The sequence below is a fragment of the Rhamphochromis longiceps genome, linkage group LG3 (assembly GCF_057381845.1).
Source record: "Rhamphochromis longiceps isolate RC_006_pf linkage group LG3, R_longiceps_female_GT1.1, whole genome shotgun sequence".
In the NCBI taxonomy this organism is placed as follows: Eukaryota; Metazoa; Chordata; class Actinopteri; order Cichliformes; family Cichlidae; genus Rhamphochromis; species Rhamphochromis longiceps.
The window spans coordinates 38,309,737-38,332,091 of NC_140559.1; the positions used below are offsets into that span (position 1 = coordinate 38,309,737).

A 22,355-nucleotide genomic window follows, 5' to 3' on the forward strand; every position below is an offset into this window, starting at 1 on the left:
GCCCCCTGAACTCTTGTGTTGTGTTGATGGGCCACCTGAGTCTGTTTTGTGGCGTTTTTTCTTTTTGTTGCTCCGCTGCGGGATGCACGGTCGGACTCTGGGACTGTGACCTTGGGGGGGTTGTTTTCTTTGGTGTTTTTCTTTGCTTGTTTTGGTTCTGGCCCTCCGTCCTGGACCTCCCGCCGCCCGCCCTGGGTTGGTTGTGCTGTTTTGTTTTTGGTTTGTGTTTTGGGTCGTCGGGAGCCGACCCTTAGAGGGGGGGTACTGTCAGGGTCCTGGGACTGAGTGGCCCAGGGTCCCTGAGCAGTTATGTATTATATTATTATTATTATTATTGTTGTGTATTTTGGTGTTGCTCCCCCTTCCCTGTGCTTGTGTATATGTGTGTGTGGGTGGCTGAGCACTTGTTTATAGGCGGCGTCAGGCCTGGAGGGTGTGGCCCTGCAAGGGGACTGGCCACACCCAAAGCCACACACCTGCTGCTGATCAGGCCTCGTCGGGGGAGCTACTTAAGAGAGTCTTGGAGCTCCCACCGACGCGGGATCATTGCATGAGACTCCACGTTAGTCTTCTGTTCAGTTAAGTTAGTGTGCGTGTATGCCCGCAGTTGTATGTGTCCTGACGGCTGCGTCTATTGTTTCCCGCAGGAGGAGCGTGGAAGACACGAGAGCAGCGAGCACCGTGGGGTGCTGACACGGGAGCGGAGAGCACAAAGACACGGACTATTCACAGAGAGACACAACACGGGAGTCTGGGAAAACACGGGGATTTATTGTTACTTTGTTGCACACTGTAAATAAATACACTGTTTATACATAGAGCACCGCGCCTGGGTCCTCCTTCCCCACACATCCCCACGGTCTGCCAGCCAGACCGTGACACTATATGTGTACTATATGTGTGTGACATTTAAAATCTGGGTCACTGTGGCTGAAGCATAATGCAGAAAAATAGGAAGCACAGCAGACATCAGCTAGTCTTTGCTTACCATGAAGTAGTCCACATAAATGCCCAATAACATAAAACACTTTATAACTTTTATGACTTAAACATACAAGAGAAGATTGTAACTATGTTTTTTTCAAGTACTTATTGCCACTAAAGCAGAGTTTTGTGATTATAAACAAATATGGATGTAAATTAAGTTTAATTAAGCAAACCAAAATCAAGACTGTGTTGCTGTGCTACACTACTTTATCTAATAAACAGGAACAAAGTTACACCATTCTGTTTTTGTGGATACAAATAAAAAAAAACAACATCAGTTTTTATTTTGAATGATACAAGTGGGAGTGGTCTTACTATCAAAAACACAACTACAAACTAAGTAGTTCTAAAATCCAAATATTATACAGCTAGTTAGAAATACTCATTAAACAGATGTTTCTTACACAGATTAAATACTAGAAATTTGGATGCTGCATTTGTTATCAAACTCTCTATGAATCTTTTTTCAATAATGGATCAAAAGAAAACTAAAGAAAAATTCATTAACCCTTTATTCACCATTAGCCAGCTGACGGGCCCATTTTCCAAGCCCTATTTAAATGACTGTAACTGTGTCATCGTTTATGCTAGGGAAAAAATGTGAATGGTTTCAAAAAAAGAAAAGCTGATGCTAATGCTAATGCTATCTGAACACAGAAAGAAAACTCAACTCTGCCTAGAATTTATCACGTGAGCTTCGTACTACTGTAACTCATCAATTCTTTGAGCTTGAGAGAAGTGATCTAGGTGTAAACACTTTTTTATACATTATATTTAGTACAGTTCATATTTAAAATTGATGTTGTGTTACATTTTGTTCGTGTTGAATATCACTTAACTCGAAATCTGATCCTTTTTTAATTTTTTTTCCCCACGTAAACTGTTGTTGCATTGCCATAACAATACAGTGATGTAGAATGGCTGCCAGATATTGAAAGTTGAGGTTATTCTGAAAAAAAAGAATGGCAAAAGCATTCACATATAGTATGATTTAAGACCCCTTTACAGACAAAATTACCAAATAAGTTACTACTTGGGAAATAAAGGGTTAAAGCACTAACACGATGCAAAGTTGCTGAATTTAGAAATTAATCAGTGGAAAGCTATTCTACCACAATACTGAAATTCCTTGCAGGACTGCAGGGTATATTGCTTGCTCTCTGCTGTTCATATTTCTGAAAATGAACAGGGAGACATTGGTTTCCAACCTTGTCGCATGCCACAATCACAACCCTTTTCCTTGTACCAATTTTAATTTTACAATCCTTGTTCCTTTTCCTGGATGTGACGTCATATATCAGCATTTCTGAGTTGCTGATGCACAAGTTCCCTGCATAGTTATCTGTCTTGCTTAAGCGTCGCCCGTCTTTGCTGCAGATTCTGTTCACGGTCTCCAGATCACTTTTATTGAGGAACGATTGCACTGTAGTTCTGCACCAGAGGTGTTCTTTTTTCAAATACCTGCATTAATAGATCAATATTTCAGTACATAGAGATAATAATATAATAATAATATTATTGTCTGTTTTCTTATTTGTAAAACAATTCCACACACATAAAATGCTGAGTTTAATGACATCACATGAAGATGCTCATAAAGCAGCACCGTGTGGTGTAGCAGCACGTAACCCTCTGGAGCCTGTAAGCTGTTACTTTAAAGTTTGTTTCCTACTGCACACAATAAAACTAAACTTTTTTGAATGATGTACTTTTAATTTACCTTTTCCAAGCATCTATGGAATTTCTGTCAAATTCCTCTTGAAGGATGTGTCTGCTTACAAATTCTTCATAATGACTTTTGGGACTTTTGTCCTGACACGGTGATGAAGGCCCCGCGGTCATGCTGCTGCCCCCATCAATAAGGGCTACAGTGACGATGATGGTGATCAAGACAATGAATCTCATTTTATCTGCAGTTAAAAGGAGAGAAGGCAACAATCTTATGAGGTTGAAAAGAAGGCAACGGGACTTGGACTTGGAAGATATGTCACCCTCAGAGGCTTCTTCAGTTACAAGTTTCCCAAAATGCACTGTAAAATAAATTTGAAAAAATACAGTATAGTTTTTATTTTTAACATGACTTAATATTTGCATTTTATTTAATATTACAATTATTTTCTGCTATGATAGCACTAGTTTAACCCTCCTATGCTTTCAACTTTTTTGATTATTTTAAATGTATTGCACCTGTAAACAGTTGTTTTTTTATATACCAGTATGTGCTTTATAAATACATTTGACTTTGACTTCAAGAAACTTAAAGAAGTCCAGTTGCCTTTAATTGAAGGTACTTCCGCTGCACTGACCTGGATGACTCCGAACCTACACAGACAGAGAAGGCAATACTGATTAGCTAACATATTTTAAAAAGGATACACTCAACAAATCATTTAAAATAATGAATATGCTGTGCATTCAAATAAAAAATAAAAAACAGCATCCAGAAACAAAATCAACATATCATATACGTTTTAACATCACATTGCAATATTGTATATTACTGTTTGGTAACTCTTATATTACTCTAGAGTAGGATCATGTGCAGAGTGCCACTAATCTGTGTTATTCCTTTAACATCTCAATACGACTCTTATATCAAGAAAAAACGTGAGTACACAAGATTGCAAAATTACACAATTTCATCTGATAAATGAAATTTCAATATCATTAACTGTATAGGAAAATACGAGCCAGGAGACAGAAAAGTCATCTTACCTTTCCTTGTTGCTGTGGAGGACTGATATCACCTGGTGCTCTGGTGGGTTATAAGTACTGCAACATCCTTTACTTGCTTCCTCTTTTTATCTTTTAGTTATAACCAATCATCTTTCTCCAAATAACAGGAATCAAAACAGTCAAAGGCAAAGAAAAAGGAAGCATAAAAAAAGTGCATCATCAAAAAGAAGTGCAGTGCAGATGGAGTGATTTCAGGTTATGAATAAATGAACCTGAACCTGTTTGATTTTTCTCAGATTACTACTGCACCAGACCTCGAGGAGACTAACTAATAGTATTGTAGACATACCAGTGCTGACATATTTAACCAAACTGACTAAGAATAATAATAATTCATGTTTATCTTTATTAAAAAATGCACAAAAAGAGTGTAAAAAATAATCCAAACTTTCTGAGGACTATAAACATTTACAAGCATTAAATGACAAATCAGCTGGCTGGTCCCTTTTACACAAAATATGTAAACACATTTCAAGAAACTGTGGTTCAGTTTTTCAAAACTCTACAAAACACAACTGAAAAGAGTAAACCACTTTATCAAAAAAAGCACAAAAAACACTCAACAACACTCAAAATCTCATTTTCTCATCTCAAAACTGATTCCATGTCACAAATTCCAGTGTGTGCAAATATCCCATTTCTCCGTTTAGTGTAGAGTTGTTTACCTGCATAGCATTTGCAGTACTACATGTAAGTGCAACACAAATCGTTCTATAGTAAAACTCAGTATTTTCACCTGAAGTGTAGGTGTAAGTGTAAGACTACAAAGTAAATGTGTGCTCAGATACAAAAAAATGAAACAATATTTATTTGGGAAAGGGAAATTACATCTAAACCTCATCTTATTCTCTCTCTCTCTTCTTCTTTGTTGGTGTTGCTTCATCTTCTTGCCTAACACCTGCAAAAGTTATTCTTGGTCTCTTTTATATTCTGACACATGACTGTATTCTCTTTCCAACTGAATTTGCACATGTTTGCATGTTATATGCTTTGTCTCTTTGCTTAGTCACTTTTTGTGTTATTTTGGTAGTCCTTAGTTTTGCTTCCTTTGTCTCGCTTTGCCACCTGTTGCCTCTCAACCAGCTGCCTCCACTTCCTCTCATTAGTCTCGGTGTGTGCAAATGCCTCGCCTTTACGTTTAAATATATTACATTTATACAATACAATTATATTATGTCTACACTCTGCTCCCGTTGCTCTTGTGGACTTTTGTGATGTCTTCAGATTTTTGGATTTCCAGTCAACATTCAAAGCTCACCTTGAGTTAAGACTCTATCTTAGTGTCCTTTCACTCACTGGTCATTAAATAAAAACTACTAGTGTAAATAGAAATGACCTAAAGGCTCCAAATGCAAATCCACCTCTTGTTACTGGTGGTTTTCTGGTTGTCTTGCCATTTTTAAGGAGATACTTCAAAGTTTCCCTTCAGGCATATCCTTCACTAATAACAGTTTTTATAATAATTATTAATGTAATGAGTCTTTGCTGATAATGTAAGATATGCTTACATAACCACTTCTAACACTAAGCATACGGTGCACTCTGAGGTGTAGTTAAAACAAACAAACAAACCTTGTGATCTATTGATTCTGTGGTCAAATCACAAATGTCTCCGAAACACTGAGGAAAGCCACCGACTGAAACATCAGTTTCTTCCTGCTGGTATAAAAAGTATAACTGTGGATTCTGATCTCTAAATCTGAGGTGCCAACAACTGTAATGCTTCATGATTTATGTGGTTTAGGTCAGCTTTTTTAATCATACTGGCCCTGTCATTAACCCAATTTCTGCTTTGAAAATGTGTAAGAGGAGCGCTCAACTGCCATGCTGAAAGAGGAGAGTTTGGAGGGGTCAGTTACCCAGGCATGAGCAGGACACACAGCAGACCTGCTAAAACTTTTTATTTTAATTTCAATATAGTGGATGCTGATGTTGCACACATCTGAGGCAAAATGATTATAATAACACAGAGCTCAGCAGCACCTTCTGTATTGGTCTCACAGCACTACAGTGACTAAGAACGTGGAGCTAATGTCACTGTAAGGCAGAGCTTCACAGAAAAATATAGCATTAATGTTACTAGTCTAAAATTCTCTCTTGACATTAGTGAGTGCTAAAAAGTGTCTGGCCAATTCACTTTCACAGGAAGTGTTTTCTAAACTTTGCTTGCATGGGTGAAATGAAGAAATGAAACAGATTGTAGGGTTCCTCACTGTTATTCTAAGAAAGAGTCAAGCTCAAAAAAAAAATCTGAAAAATCAGGTGGCCTTTAAAGCCTTTTGAATTCAGACATAGCTAAACCACAGTGTGCTGTAGCTTATTAACTTTTATTGCACTTAAAAATCTAGCTAATGTAAAATGTATTTTTTTTTTTACTAATGTCAGCTGCAAACTTGCTTCTCTAAAATCCCTGCACTCCTAGGGCTGAAGGAAGAGTAAAGAAGACAATATACAGCTGGTTTCATTAAGGTTTGGATTTATTCAAATTACAAAATAAATAAAACTAAAATCTTAAACATATTTCATTCTTTTATCATTACAAACACAGTTAAAATATTAAAAAATATTCCCTAGATAGAAGTTTGTTTGTTTCTTGTGTATATCTGTGTAAAACATATTGCTTATATGCTGTAAATGGATTATTTAAAGTGACTCATGTAGACTACAGTTTACAGGATCTAAACTGCCCAGTGAGACAAATTGTTCAACAGATGTGTGGAGTAACAAGGAGGGTCTGTAGAATTAAGCATCTTGTAGACTAAATGCTTGAGGTAGTGGTTAAAATCAGCTTTTCCCAACCACGGAACATAAGTATGCCATTAGAAATCATCAAGTGTGCCGTGGAAGATTATCCAATTTCACCTGATTGGTACTCTTAGCAAGTGGCGTGTTGTGACAGGCAGAACAATTACATTCTGTAGTAGCGGCCGGTAATAAACCAGTCCTCATAAAGGAACAGTGCTCTTTAATGAATTCAGCACAGACTTTACATCGTAGAGGTAACAGGAAGACACAACAAGTTAACAGTTAGCCGTCTAACTATACTCTAACTCTAAAACTTTACCAACTCCACTTTACTCTTATTTCATGACACCACCCTCTAGTGGTGCAATATGGTACGATCATTACAGGACACAACACATTCTCATCCACCAGATCCACTTAATTGTACTGCCCTTACCACCAGCAAGATGAAGATGAAGAAGAAATACAAAAGTACAAAGTCGAGCTGCGAGTGAGACAAAACTGCAGGGAATAGTGATTACTAAATAACTGAAAACAAAAACCGTCAATCTGGCCTGGGTCCTAGAGAGAATTCCAACCCAGATGGCCCTAGCAATAATAGTGGAAGAAAGCAAAAGAAAAAGTAAAATCATGACAATACAGTTAACATTATCTTGCCTTTGGATTCTCATACACTGGAGAACCAACTGAGCCCATTCTGCTACGCCTGGTTCCAAGCAAACTTAAACACCATCTCCAGACAAAACACCCATCACTTCAAGCGTGTACAGACTGAGACGCAGGCAGCTTTAATGAGGAAAACCACCAATAAGAGCAATAAAGCACTTAAAGCTAACAAGTTGCTGAATTGCAAAAATGCATACATGTTTGCACCGATGGAGCAGCTGCCATGCTCGGGCACACTAAAGGATTTGTAAACGGAGTGAAAGAGCAACATCTAGATGTCATTACAATGCATTATATTCTGCACTTGTTGCCAAGACTGCAAGAATCAAGAACTTAAAGTGTTTTTCACAAATCAGAAGGACGTCAAGTTACTCTCAAGGGACCAGTGGTGTACAAGACTGCTGTATCTGGCAGATATATTTGAACATTTGATTGACCTGAACACACAAATATAAGGCTGAAATAACAAATTGCTCACAAGTAAAATATACGGGATTTGGTTGAAAGGTGCAGCTCTGGAAACAACATGCTTAACGTGCCAACCTTAACATGTTGACACACACCTAGATATGGCAGGGTGTCAATAGTGGTGGATCTTGTGATTTTTCTAATGTGAAATATGTGCTGTGGTTCCAAAAGGTTGGGAAACACTGGTTTGTATGAACACAACCAATAACAAGAGAAGAATCCTTAGTAAATCATCCCTTTGCACATAATCATAATTAACAGTATTTAGAGTGCATCCCCATAATATGTATACATTTGCATTGCTAGCATTGCTATATAGTGCATAAAAGAAAACTCTAAAACCATGCCTTTATTGTACCTTCATTGATTCATGTTATCATTATAAGAAAAGAACATGGAAACCCAGGCAATCAAATTCCCACTTTAATATATATAATGCCTATAACTGATACATTCACTGCTCCAAAACCAGTGCATGTGATTACTACTGCTTTTCCATAGCAGATATAATCAAAGGATCGCTGTTTTTCTCATCTGGTTTCAGATGGAGACTGAAGTATGGTAGGATCTCACCACCAAACGAACACTCAGTAAATGAGTAGATGTGAGACTGAGACATCACATCATAAAAGGACACGAGACCTTCTTCATAATCTACATACACCCCGACTTTCCGAGGTTTCCCTTTAAATGGAAGGTGCACGGGCGGTATTGTCCGGGCTGCATATTTTTTGTCTCCATAAAAGACAATAACCCAGTAACCTTTGTCAGGGGTCACTAAAAATTTCCCCTTGCGGTAAGCATCACATCTGGCCACACCCACATCCCACCCAGTCTTGTTGCTGACCTCCACCTCCCAGTATGATTTCCCTGATTTCAGCCTGTTGAGCCCCAGGACACTTCCAAATATATCAGACCTCTGGGGAGAATTAGGATCTTTTGCTGTTTTTCCACCTTTTCTCACTTCTTTCCCATTATCAGAAATTACAAGACTTGAGTGTGCAGAAGTCGGGTCCAGCTTCACGTCCACTACAGTCAAAAGAATACACTTAATTAAAAAAACTGAACCATGTGGTAAGTAGATCTATAAACATCACACATAGGTCAACACATAAAAATCACTCTTTATTCCTTTTTTTAATCAACATTTTTGTTAAAGGGCTCCATCACACCAAAATATGGCACTAAGTATTGATGGAGTCCAATCAGACTGACCTTTCCAGACCTCACCGTAACAGAGAAGACTTACTAAATAAAGCAGGTTGCTTAGCCAGCTAGGGCTTTAATTTGTTTTATTGTTAATGTTTTTTAATGTTATTTGTCTAATATCTGTGCTAGATTTCAATTCTCACATTATTCAAATGCAACAAATTCATTTTGTTGAATTTTAGGAAAAAGATGGATGGGTTGCCCACCCAGTTCAGAAACAACATACTTGTGTTATATGGTTTCTCTATATCACCAGCTCTCGGTATCAACAGGATAACAAGTGAAAAATAATAAATAAATTCTGGATAATATTAAACTGATCTTTGCCATTATTTTCTAAACAAACGCAGAAAATTACATGAGAAAATAATATCCAGATTGGGGAAGTGCATACTAAATTGTGCTTAGAAATTACTTAACTTTAGCAAAAGAACAAATTCAACTCTAGAAATTAAAAACATGTTTAAAACTGAAATCAAAGGCTTTTATTCTGAAAACTGACTTACTGTATCAAACTGATGTCTAATTTTGAACATGTCATTATTATTTTATAAGCATATTGGTTTTCCTTTAAAAGGAAAATTTAAAATAAAACAGGGCTTTTATGTTGAAAATCTGGTGCACTGTCATGGTCCTGGGTCATTTGACCAAGTGTTTTTTGTTTTCTATTATTATAATATATTCTGGTTGTGGTTTCTAGCTCATTGGTTTTGGTTTGGTTCTTCTTCAGTTTAGTGTTAGTCATCCCTACCTGTGTGTTTCCCTCTGTGTAAAGTCTGTGTTTCTTTATATGTGTGAGTTCCTGTTTTATTTTGAAGGTCAGTGTCTCAGGTTATTGTATTCTGTTTTCATATCTCTCAGTCTCGTCAGCTCCAATTTTCCCCAGCTGTGTCTCCTCCCGTTTCTCATTTCCTGATTGCCTCTTTGTGTATATAACTCCTGTGTTTTCTGGTGTGCGTAGCTGGTTCGTCTTTGTATTTCCCAAGTCGTTTCCCTGAATCTCCCTGCATCTCTACTTCTGGTTTGTTTCTGTTAGATTTCCAAGTTTAGGTTTTGCTTAGTTTCCATGGTCACCCTTGTCATATCTGTTTGTATCACAAACTCACTTGCATCTGAGCTGCCTGCCTAAAGGGTCCTTTAATAATTTACGCACGGCTTGCCCAGCAAACTGTGACATGCACACCTGTTCCCTGTTTTTACTCACTGTTAACATTGTTTTTATACTGCTGTAATTTTTTTTTTTAAATACACACCTGCAAATGTAGAAATCCTCTTGAGGTCTGTGGAAACACACATTTGAGTAAGCTGCAGTATGTCTAAAGTTAAATTAATACAAGTCACGAGAGACCAAAAGACTTACCTTTGGATGCGAGTTTTTCTATTTCCTGGCCAATTTGCTTCATCATGGCTGAAGTCGTACCTCGCAGTGTCCCGAAGAAGAGTGAAGTGTTGTCACATAAAGTTTTCCAGTTAGCAGATTCTTTCAGGCCTGTTACAGGAGAAAGCTGTGCATGTGTGCAAAGGTAAAAGTTAGCTTACAGCAGGCACGATTAAATTGAATGAATCAGAAATAACACTGAAAATGCACAGATGTTGTAAATGAAATTTTTCCTCTTTTAAGGGAATTTATGCTCCAGTAGATGGATCTCAGATCCTTGAGGTTCACCTCCAAGTCTGGGTTGTTGTCTAGGTCATCAGTGGCTTTTTTGAGCACATCAATTTCTCTTTGCAGCTTGTGGGTGAGATCTTGTGCTTCTCTTTTCACTTTCCGTCTCCTAAAGATAACAGAGAGGGCACGTGGGAATCCATTTTATTAAAACATAATGCACCAAAGGAGCACAAAGAATCCTTGCGATGTTAAAATGTTCTTCAACGATGCTGACAGACTAACTTCTATATGCCTCACAGGACCAACCTGTCGTCCACAGTCTGGCATGCTTTCTCTTTAGCATCCTCCGCAATTTTCATCACCTCTGAGAAGAAACTGTTGATCTCCAGCCATTCGGCATCCAAGCTACCCTGAATAGCCATAAGAGAGTAACGGCGTCAAAGCAATATCAAAATAAAGGATTTTCTTTTTTTTTAAAAAATGTTGCGGTCTTTACATTGCAGTTTATTTCAGATGATTTGACCTCGGCCATCTTGTGGTCTCGGGAATCAATTTTCTGCCGTAAATCAGCTTTCATCTTTTCTTGTCTTTCCTTGAAAAGGGACAATGGAAAATGTTAAAATACTCAAAGTTTATACAGGTTATAAGTCTTATACTAGCAGTCATGTCAGCAGCTCTATGAGTCACTGCGTAGTTTGGATTTGCCAGTACTAGAGTCACACATTTTTCAGGTTTGTCATAAAAAAGCATTAGTTACCTGAGCCATGTCACAAATGTTAACCTCCTGGTGAAGCTAGACAAACAGCCAGTTCATTACCTAACTGTTAATGTGTTTATTTCAGGCTTTACCTCAAGTAATCTGAGTATTTGAACTCCACCTCTGTGCTTTTTCTAATGGAATTATCAGACAGGATTGTCTGTGAGGTACTACCTTGTGCTTCAGTTTTGGAGGATGAAACTCTGGTAATGAATGACTGTATATTCACTGTGTTGAAACTGCAGTACCTTTTGTCGCCTTTTAGCCTTCTCTCTCTCCCGTTCTCTCTCCCTTTCCCTCTCTAGTTCTCTCTCTCGTTCTTCTCTCTCTCTTTCTTGTCTCTCTCGTTCTTGTCTTGCTCGTTCTCTCTCTCGTTCTTGTCTCTCTCGCTCTTCTCTCTCCCGTTCTTGTCTCTCTCGTTCTTGTCTTGCTCGTTCTCTCTCTCGCTCTTCTCTCTCTCGTTCTTGTCTCTCTCGTTCTTGTCTCTCTCGTTCTTGTCTTGCTCGTTCTCTCTCTCGCTCTTCTCTCTCTCGTTCTTGTCTCTCTCGTTCTTGTCTTGCTCGTTCTCTCTCTCGGTCTTGTCTCTCTTGAGCCCCTGTAAGAAAAGAAGATCAATGTTATCATGTTGTTCTTCAGAGTCTTGTTCCTGTCATGAACTAACTTAAACATCTAACTCTGCATATTACTGTGGTTGTCTGACTGGAGGATCAGACAATCCTCCAGTGATCAGTTATCAGCTATGTGTTTTTGTCTTTGTTTTTTCAGTGCAGAAACTGTAAAAACCAAGCCATAGTACATATTAAATATCGTAGGAGATGGCAAAAAAGAAATCATGTTTGATGAAACTGTAGATTTAATTGATGTAAGTTTGACAAATATGGGGCAAATATTCTAAAAAAAAGTAATTATCTAAAACATGAAAATAGATTATCACTGTAAACCAGTGAGTTTTAGTTAGATAGTCACTCCCCGACCCTGTAGCAACACAAACTGACCACTGTACAAACACATTGGTAGACTCACTATAATCCAGACTCATACACATGCCCATCGAAGGCTCTCGTCTGATTAGAGATCCCATAAAGGCCGGCATAGGATGGAAACTAGATTGCCCACTTTCAGGGATCCTCATTCCCTTTGGTGTGCAGCCCATCCTTCCCTGGTGAACTCTCAGGCCACGGTAAGTTGTGAAAGACCGGCCGCAGTGACAGAAGTGTTGCTCCATGTTGGATGAGTTGAGTATCTGTAGGGGACTGATAAGGTACAAACAAGCAGGTATAAAGACATGCACTGTCCAGAAAATGTGATCAGTAGATTTTGACTTACAGTGTATTATTTTTCGTTGTGCATTATTTTTTCAATCTTAATGGAGGAAGAATTAAATAAGTAATCTGTGATCCACCCATGAGGGTGATTCAATACAAATTCATATAATAAAAAAAAAAATGAGCTAGAACTAAAGTTTTATGTCTTGGGGAATTTTGAGTTTTGAGGATTTTTTTTAATTACAGCTATTGTAAAATGTCTGAATTTAAATCTCTAAATCACTTATATTGTAGTCATGGAGTATTTGATGTCAATCTGGAGATGTGTGGACAGTGATTAGGCACCCTCTAGTGTTACAGATTACATGTTACAGTCTTGCACACAGAGCCAGATGAAAACAGGAATTTAAATAGGGAAAGTTCTGTTTCTGTAACATTATAGCTTCAAACAGTTTTCAGTAATAAACTAATAAATGCCTAGTAAAATAAAATTAAAAGCAACAATCAAAATAACTTGTGGTTTTATAGTAATCCAAATCAACTTGAAGTAGCTAACAGCATATTTAGACTACATTTAGCTATATAATGTTATAACACGATGTTTATTAAGCATATATGCAGAATTTGTTTTTTAATTAAGTTGAGTTACTGATTGAATCATCACAGTTCTAATACACACTATACTCACAGTGTCTGCATAATCTATTTTTAGAGTTCGACAATGGATATTATTATATTTTATTTGAGTCAACCCAAGTTCATTTCTCTACACACCTACACACATAACTCATGCATAGCTGTGCACATACCCTATACCCTGGATCAGGATCAATGATAACAACTTGCTGTTCTACAACTTGTGAAACACTAGACATGCAGTCTAAAGTTATGTATTTTAATTTACGTGACTTTAGATAACATCTAAGCAAGGCCCAAGGCACAATGATTTTTCTTTTAAACACATTCTTAAACACATATATACCACTGCAGCATGTCATTCACTTGTCTTTTCTTTTGCAGCCTGTGTTTTGTCCTGTCTTACGCTCTCTTTCTATTTTCCTTTCACTTTCTCCTCACCTCTCCAACTGGTTGAGGCACTTCTTGCCAGGAGGACTGGTTCTGCCGGAGGTTTGTCCTGTGGAAAGGGAGCTTTTATTTCCCACCACTGCAGTAGTGCTTACAAATGGGGAATTTCTGGATTATTGAGGTTTTCTCAAGAATATCAAAGTCTTTACCTCACATTGTAAAATGAATTCTTATTTATTTATTATTAATTCTTTAGTTTATGCAGGAATAAAAGTGAGTTAACAAGCAATTAATGTGATGATTAAAAAGTTGCTGATTTACTCGATATTTCTTTGTTCTGTTTTATGAGTGAAACTTGAATCAATGATTAAAATCCTAGGAAATGTTGTCTTAAATGAAACTCCAAGTTTTCATGTGTTAAAATGCATCACAGATTTTTTTTTTTTTAAATTCAATCTAGTGTCAAATGCTTGAATTTTAATCTCTAAGTCACTTATATTTTACTAACGGAAAAATAAACCTGGATGTTTTTATAATTTGTTATATAATATATATATATATATATATATATATATATATATATATATATATATATATATTTTTTTTTTTTTTTTTTTTTTTAAAGAACAAAAAAAACCAAATATTAAATTAAAGACGCTTAAACACACTTATCTGCCCAGCAGCCTACCTGTGCTCCTGACAGCGGTGCTCCACTGTGTGACCTGTCACCTGTTGTTGCATCTTTTTAATGCATTGTCAGTTTTTCAGTTTCATTTCAGTCAAACCCGAAACTTTTCCACCAATGCACAAAGGTGGAGCTACAATACATTTCTCTGATATACTTCTGTGTTTTGGAAACACCATTAAAAGTAAAGCTGTAATACAGAAAAAACTGAACATCTTTATTAAAACTTTTAAAAGTGACATACAAATAGTAGCAGTGAATATACATTTTGTTTCCTCAAATTTTACTCTACTTGTACTTAAAAGAAGTAAAAATATCACAATTCAAAACTTATCCAAATCCAATGCAACCTGTTAGATGACATCAATCAAAGCGCACGATCTGATATCGTCATGTTGGTGTTGTTCCCAGATCAACATAGTAAATGTTGTTCCAGGATCAAAATTGCAAGTGACCAATCAGAATGTCATAATTTTGCGACTTCGGAAAAAATCGCCGTAAAACAAGAAACTGTACTTAAGCTGCGAGAAACCGCCTCTGTCCGCCGATCAATGGACCCTGACCCTAAACCTTTAATAAACGCTAAGCAGAATTGATATTGTCCTTGCAACATTGGAATTTCATAAATGCACGAATGGCTTGGCGCGCCAAAGAATAACGTCACAACAATGTGATTGGTCACTTGCAATGTTGATCCCGAAACAACATTTACTATGTTGTTCCAGAAACAACACCAGCATGACGATATCAGATCATCCAGTCAAAGCTATTCAATGGTCACTAAAAATATCTGACAGATTTAGTCAGCCACTCTGTGGAATCTGAAGCTAAATTCCTTTTTGTCACATGAATGGAGGTCATCAAACACGCAAGGCTTGGTGTGCAGACACTCCTTATTTTTTGAGCGTGACAGGAGGTTCATATTCTCTGGTCCAATTAAACGTTGAACACAAAAGTGTGCTGTGTGTAACACTGTGTGAAAATGGTCTCTAAGAACAGACTGGACATTAAGATGCACACTGAAATAGCAGTAGAGTTCCTGAACAAAGTAAAGTGAAGTAAGACTTAACAAAAAAACAGTAATTGTTAGAAATGAGTCTGAACTGTGATATTGTAGAATGACACAAAACTTCCACATTAAAACTAAAATGAAATAAATAAAACCTACGACGCCACAATAGAACAAAACATAGCAAATGTTTAAACTGAGAAAATGTACCATACCAAGACAAATATTGGCTCATTTTAAGTTTGATGACACGAACAAGCCTCAGAAAAGTAGGGACAGGGCCGTGTTTACCACTGTGTAGCATCCTGTCCTCCTTTAACAACAGTCTGTAAATGTGTGGGACTGAGAAAATATGATATAAATATGATATAGGATTCTAGCTGCTCAAGAGTCCTCGGTCTTCGTTGTTGCATTTATTGTTTCATGATGCTCCAAACCTTTTTAGGAGGTAAAGGGTCTGGACTGCATGCATGTCGGTTCAGAACTCAGACTTCTACTCTAGTCGTGCTGGTGTAGCTTATGCAAGTTCGATGAGGAAGATCTGGAGTCTACATCTGTCTGCTTTCCCAGGTGTTGACAACTAATCTAAGCTTTAAGTCACTTTCACTTTCCAACGCTGTCAAGCTAATTGTGACATCACCGATCTAGTCCAATCATCTTTCTGCCAGCTTTCTTCAGCCCAATCAGCCTTCACTCCGCCTATCTCACTTTCACATGACATCTGACATTCTCCCTTGCAGATGCCTTCGTGCAACCCAGCTCCTCTTCGTCACTGCCTCTCCCTCATCACTCAGGCTTCATCCAAGCCTCCATAAAAATTCCTTCATGCTCTAAAACCTGTATATACCTTTCCACATTAATAGTGCCTTTCCAAAACAGGCTGGTAACAAACAAGGCGGGATAACAAAAAGAATGCTTTCTCTAATCAGGGTGAGTAGAAACACCTTGGAAAAAATAAAAGTTGAAAATAATTGAAGGTAATGAGGGAGGATGCAATTCTAAAGACAAAGCACAAAGGACACATAGCTAATAAAATGAAAGAGAGAAAATCTAAAAAGGGAAACGTCTAACGCAGAAAGTAAAATGTGATAAAAACAAAAGGACTTTGGAGAGGAGACTGATCCATGAAAAATGGTAGAAACAAAAGGTAAAAAATCAACACTACTACCAAATGCAGCTATAATCATATAACAATACCAAAATCCAACTTCGTAGTTCAAAACTAACAATGAATACTGTGAGGAGAAATTGTAGAAGGCAAAGGAACTCAGACTCAAGATATCTTTTACATGTGCACACATGGACGATCCCCCCCCTCATCGCCCGATCCATCCTGCAGCAACGTGTGCAGGACAGATGTGACAGAGAGGAAAGACCGCCCAGGGCATCCAAAATGTCCTTTATTTATACTTAAAGCAAGTTTCCACAGCAGTAGGAGTGGCATGTATGGAACTGATAATTTTCCTTAAAAGGAGAAACTGTTCGCTTGTCAGCTGAAACAGGAGATAACTTGGTATGTATAGAAATGCAGACATTCCCATAAAAGGAGAGAAAGAGAGGGAGAGCACCAGTCTGTCTGTTTAAAACCGGATGTCACCGCATTCCTCTTACACATATGGCTTCAATCTCTCTTCCTGTGTTGGCTCCAATTCACAACCTCTTCTTCATGAAGCTACAACTAAGCATAATCACAAAATTAAAAATCTTTCATCAAATACCAATGAAAGCCAAATAAAAACAGATATCATTACAGCAAAGTGTTGCAGCTTTAAGGCAGGGATGACTCCGGGAGTTGCTTTCTCACTGCATATGCTTTATTTCACAAGCAGATCCATGACAAAAACTTACAGCAGCTTCTCTCCAACTCCTAGCCCTTGGCTGCGGTGGAAAAAGAAACGACTCCAATCCCTTTCAAGGAACATATGTACAAAAAAGTTTTCCTGACACACCAATGGGGCGTTCAATGCCATCTTGTAAATATGAGTACTCTGGCAGAATAACAGTTCAAATGAAAAATACACCAGAACAAACAAGCAAACAAAAAAGATGTGTGGGGTACCTTTGAACCAATGAACAAAGTATAACAATTTATACTTTTTAACATAACCCGACTCCGTCAATATGTGTATCTCTCACAAAAGCTTAAAATGAAAACTATGTTTATATGGTCTTATTTATGATGGTATCATGATGAGGTTTCATGTATTTTTCTCTTTGTATAGCTGCAAATAAACTGTAGCTGAAAGTGTATTTAGAAGAAATGTAACTGTTCCTTTTACATGTGGATTACATTTAGGGACCAGTTGATCAAATCCATAATTCCTCATTTAGGTTTTAGAGAACAGACTGTGATACAGTGTTCCAGGGAAAAGTAATACAAAAAACACGAGACTAGACAAGGAGATAAGAGGCTAAGCAGGGAAGCTAAGGGAGAGGAGGAGGAGGAGGAGGAGGAGAGGAGAAAAGTGCGACTGCCTTCGTCAAGAGCAAGAGACGAAGCAATGTTGAATATTATTACACAGGAAATAAACAACTGCACGTAAAATAATCACACCGTGACACCTCTGCCTTTCTAAATGGAGGGACAGTAACTGCGTGTGTGTGTAAGTGTGTAAAACCTGCAAATAGTCATAGTAACAGTATTTTGTCTCTATCTGCCATTCTGCAATTCATCTCATGTAAACAATAACGTGGCGCACAGCGTGACGTGAAAAAAGGCACATACCTTTGACGTTGCGTGATAAACTCTGTGTTCCTCGTTATTAAGATATTCATTGTGTGTACTCATGTTGTACAGTGTTTAACTGCATTATGGTTACTGTGGTTTAACAGAGACAGTATTTTAGTTGTCACCACAAGGAGGCACTGTTTCATTGTAAGAGCACGGATGCTGCGTCATCACGCCCCTAAAAAAAAAAAAAAAGTAGACCACAACGAAAATGGCACCCATGAGAAAAGTTTTGCCGCGTGTTAATGAGGAATAAAGTTCCCAAAATATTAAGGACATTTTTGCCTCCGTCGTCATTTTCCTTCGAGTTGATCGCTGTCGATGCTGCAATACTCAACAGGTTATGGGCCCAGGGCCGACTCGAAGAAGAGTTTTTTCTCATGAAGATCCGGAGCCACAACGGATAGCGGGCTAACGGCTAAATAGCAACATGGATCAACGCGGAGCAAGCAGGCTGCCTCGACTCATGTTTGACGGAGATGAGACCAGATATGAACTTTGGGAAACTAAGGTGCTAGGATATTTGCACTTGTTGGGATTAAAAGACACTGTTCTGAAGGAACCGAACAGTGAGGCTGAAGTAGCAGCAGACGGTAAGAAGAACGCTTACGCTGAGTTAATCCAATTTTTGGACGATAAAAGCCTCTCACTGATTATGAGAGATGCCCCTGATAATGGGAGAAGAGCATTAGAAATATTGAGGGACTACTACGCTGAGAAGGGGAAGCCCCGAATCATCAACCTGTACACCATCACTTCAGAAAAAGAGGGAAGAGACTGTCACAGACTATGTCATTAGAGCAGAGGCCGCCATTACAGCACTGCGCAATTCGGGTGAGACTTTAGGTGATGGATTATTGATTGCTATGGTTTTAAAAGGTCTACCTGAAAGTTTTAAGCCATTTGCAATACACGTTACTCACGATAAAGACGATATGACATTTGCCGAGTTCAAAACAAAGCTACGGAGTTTCGAAGACACTGAAAAGTCAAGCGCTTCGGGGTGTAGCGACAACGTAATGAAAACAGGAGGAAGAACCGGGCGTGAGCACACGAGATCCAGCGCACAATGCAGATACAAGAGCGATGTGGACATTGTGTGTTTCAAGTGTGGACTAAAAGGCCACCGAGCAAAAGTGTGCAGATGGAGGACGTGGTGCAGTCATTGCAAAAGCAGCACACACACAGTGATACCACATGTAGACATAAAGACAAACAAGATGGCGCGCGGAAGGTCGCAGATGAGAGCGGCAACGGATCCAAAGCAGAAACGCCAGATTATGCCTTCAGGATTAAGGGCGTAGACATCAAAGTCCAGCAGTCAGCGTACAGCATTGAGGAGAAAGGCCTGTTGGTGGACACTGGGGCTACCTCACACATCATTAACAGCATCGCCAAATTCAAGAGCTTCGACAACGCGTTCAGACCGGAGTCACACAGCGTAGAACTGGTAGACGGTACCCAGTGCAGGGGCGTCGCCCAACAGAGGGGGGACGCAGAGGTGTTCCTGATTGACAGTACAGGCCAGCGACGCAAAGCAACGCTGAAAGATGCGCTGTTTATTCCATCATACCCCCAGAACATATTCTCTGTAAAGTCAGCTATTGCATTAGGAGCAACAGTCACCTTTAAACAAGGGCAGGACACGTTGACCCACAAAGACGGTACTAACTTTAACATTCATGTGTATGGCAAGTTGTACTATTTGCAGACTGAAGTTGAGGGTAATGATAAGTGTAACACCTGTCACAACATACAGGCATGGCATGAGATATTAGGTCATTGCAACTATGAAGATGTAGCAAGATTGCAAGGTGTGGTTAACGGTATGCAGATTAAGGGGAGAACCGATAGACCTGAAAAGGAATGTGAAGTGTGTATCCAGGGAAAGTTTGCACAAACCCGAAACAGAGATCCTAATACAAGAGCAAAGGCTCCTTTACAAATGGTACACACAGATTTAGCAGGTCCGATAGCCACTGAATCTATTGATGGGTACAAATATGTCCAGTCATTCACTGATAATTATTCAAACTCAGTGTTTGTATATTTCCTGAAGACGAAAACTGATACAGTGCAGGCAACAGAGAAATTTCTAGCGGCTGTTGCACCATATGGCAATGTAAAATGCATTAGATCAGACAATGGGACAGAGTTCACATGCAGAGATTTCCAAACCCTGTTAAGGAAAAATGGCATTAAGCATGAGATATCAGCCCCGTACTCACCCCATCAGAACGGTACAGCCGAGAGGGGGTGGCGTACTCTTTTCGAGATGGGCAAGTGCATGCTAATTGAGAGTCAGCTACCGAAATTGTGGCGCCCTGAGTATTTTGAGCATGAAGAACAAGTCTCAGATGTGTTCCTTATGTGTTCGTGCCCACCCCCCATCATCTTTTTTTGCTATTTGTTGTGACAATAGTTTGCATCATAACACAGAGTGAAAAGCTCATTTGCTCCCACCTGATGTGATGTTAGGGCGATATTTAGTTTCGCCAGTAGATGGCAGTGGCGGCTCAGCCAAACAGGTAACTGGCAAAATAATCCTTCACAAAAGTAACGCAGGCCAGTTATTACAATGGAAGCCGCCAGTAACGAATAAGGGAGTTGTTTCACGTTATCTGTGGGTAATGCTAATAACATTTGTGCGCTAGCTAAGTCATGTTAGCCTCCTGCATTAATCTCTGTAACCGTGTTGTTCCATCAGTAAGGTGAAAGGAAACTGTTAGCTGGTTTCAGTTAAAGTTATGGGAAATGGACCAGCCAGTACATGTTATGTTGTCTATTGTTTACTGGTCATTTTCTCTGTGTGTTAAGGGCTGATTAATACATGGCCAGTGGGAGACTGCGGCACCCACGGTGTGGGACGGAGAGATTTCGCAGGTCTTTCCTCCCCACTGCTGTCAGACTCCACAACAAAGACTTTAACTGAACAAACACACACATCCACACATGTGCAATAACACTAAGTGCAATAATCTTTTCTGGCATCGTTGTATTTTTACTCAGTTGTATATAGCATTCGTATTCTATTTTTATCTTATTGTATATTTTTATTCTATTTTATTCTACTGTATATAGTATATTATTTTATTCTATTCTGTACAGTTGTGTACTGTATTTATTCTTATTGTATTCTAATTTTTGCGTCATAACTTTTGCACTGTCCACTTCCTGCTGTGACAAAACAAATTTCCCACGTGTGGGACTAATAAAGGTTATCTTATCTTATCTTATCTTATTACACGTAATGCTACAAAAGTAACGCAGGCCAGTTATTACAATGGAAGCCGCCAGTAACACTGAATTGTTTTGCTGTGTTTCAGCGCAATAAATCTTCATGTGCACCTGAATGAACCCTGTCGTCCTTCAGTGTGTAACAAAATGCCTATGGAACTATGCCATTCAAACTGCTGCTGTAACACGGAACAGATGCTTTAATAAGCGAACAGGGAAAACACCCTGGACATTAAATATCATTTTGTAAGGAACATTGTAAATGAAGAGAAAATGTGTCTGTTATATTGCACCACTGAATAAATGGTTGCAGATGTTATGACCAAACCTGTTTCTAAGCTAAAACTTGCTAAGTTTGCTAACGTTATGTTTGGTGCTTAAAAGAAAAAAGAGAGAAAAAGAAAAAAGGAAGTGTGGTTGAGATTGTACAACTGTTTATCGTTTATTGTACAACTTTTCTTTAGATTCCAGCAACCTGAGTACAAGAGGGGGTGTTAAGATATTCATTGTGTGTACTCATGTTGTACAGTGTTTAACTGCATTATGGTTACTGTGGTTTAACAGAGACAGTATTTTAGTTGTCACCACAAGGAGGCACTGTTTCATTGTAAGAGCACGGATGCTGCGTCATCACGCCCCTAAAAAAAAAAAGTAGACCACAACGAAAATGGCACCCATGAGAAAAGTTTTGCCGCGTGTTGATGAGGAATAAAGTTCCCAAAATATTAAGGACATTTTTGCCTCCGTCGTCATTTTCCTTCGAGTTGATCGCTGTCGATGCTGCAATGCTCAACACTCGTCCACACGTAAACGCAAAAAAAGAGTTTCAAAAATCTCAGTTTTCAGTGATTCGAAACACGGTTTACGTGTGGACGAAACAGCTGCGTTTTTCAAAAATACCCGTGTAGGTGCGTAAAAGAGTTAGTAGTTTATTTTATTACTACCTGTAATTTATTGCAGATTACTTGTATTTGCTTAATTGTTTACTAAATGTTTGAGGTGTGAAATAAACCGCAATGGAGCAAAATATGTGTGTGTGGTTGGAGGATGTGTTTGTGCGCGCGAACATTTTTCTTGTAAAACAAAGGGGGGCCCAGCAAAAAAAAAAAAGTTTGGGAACCGCTGATCTAAGTGCATGATGATAATGCTTGACATGTGACACTCAGAGGTTTAGGCTTCAAATTTCCTCATGATGTACACAAAGGAAATCATTCAAATTTTATCAGGC

General features: G+C 38.5%; 1 protein-coding gene across 1 annotated transcript; it reads right to left on the reverse strand.

Moving 5' to 3' along the window:
• Nucleotides 1-8,086: 8,086 nt before the first annotated feature.
• Nucleotides 8,087-14,209, reverse strand: LOC146674515 (uncharacterized). Its single transcript, XM_085401076.1, has 10 exons — nt 14,157-14,209; nt 13,520-13,636; nt 12,201-12,430; nt 11,426-11,772; nt 10,917-11,012; nt 10,727-10,830; nt 10,478-10,586; nt 10,172-10,316; nt 10,065-10,091; nt 8,087-8,631 (listed from the first exon to the last, which is right to left on the reverse strand). The coding sequence occupies exons 1-10, from the start codon at nt 14,207-14,209 to the stop codon at nt 8,087-8,089; spliced, it is 1,773 nt and encodes a 590-aa protein (XP_085257202.1).
• Between the last annotated feature and the right edge of the window lie 8,146 nt (nt 14,210-22,355).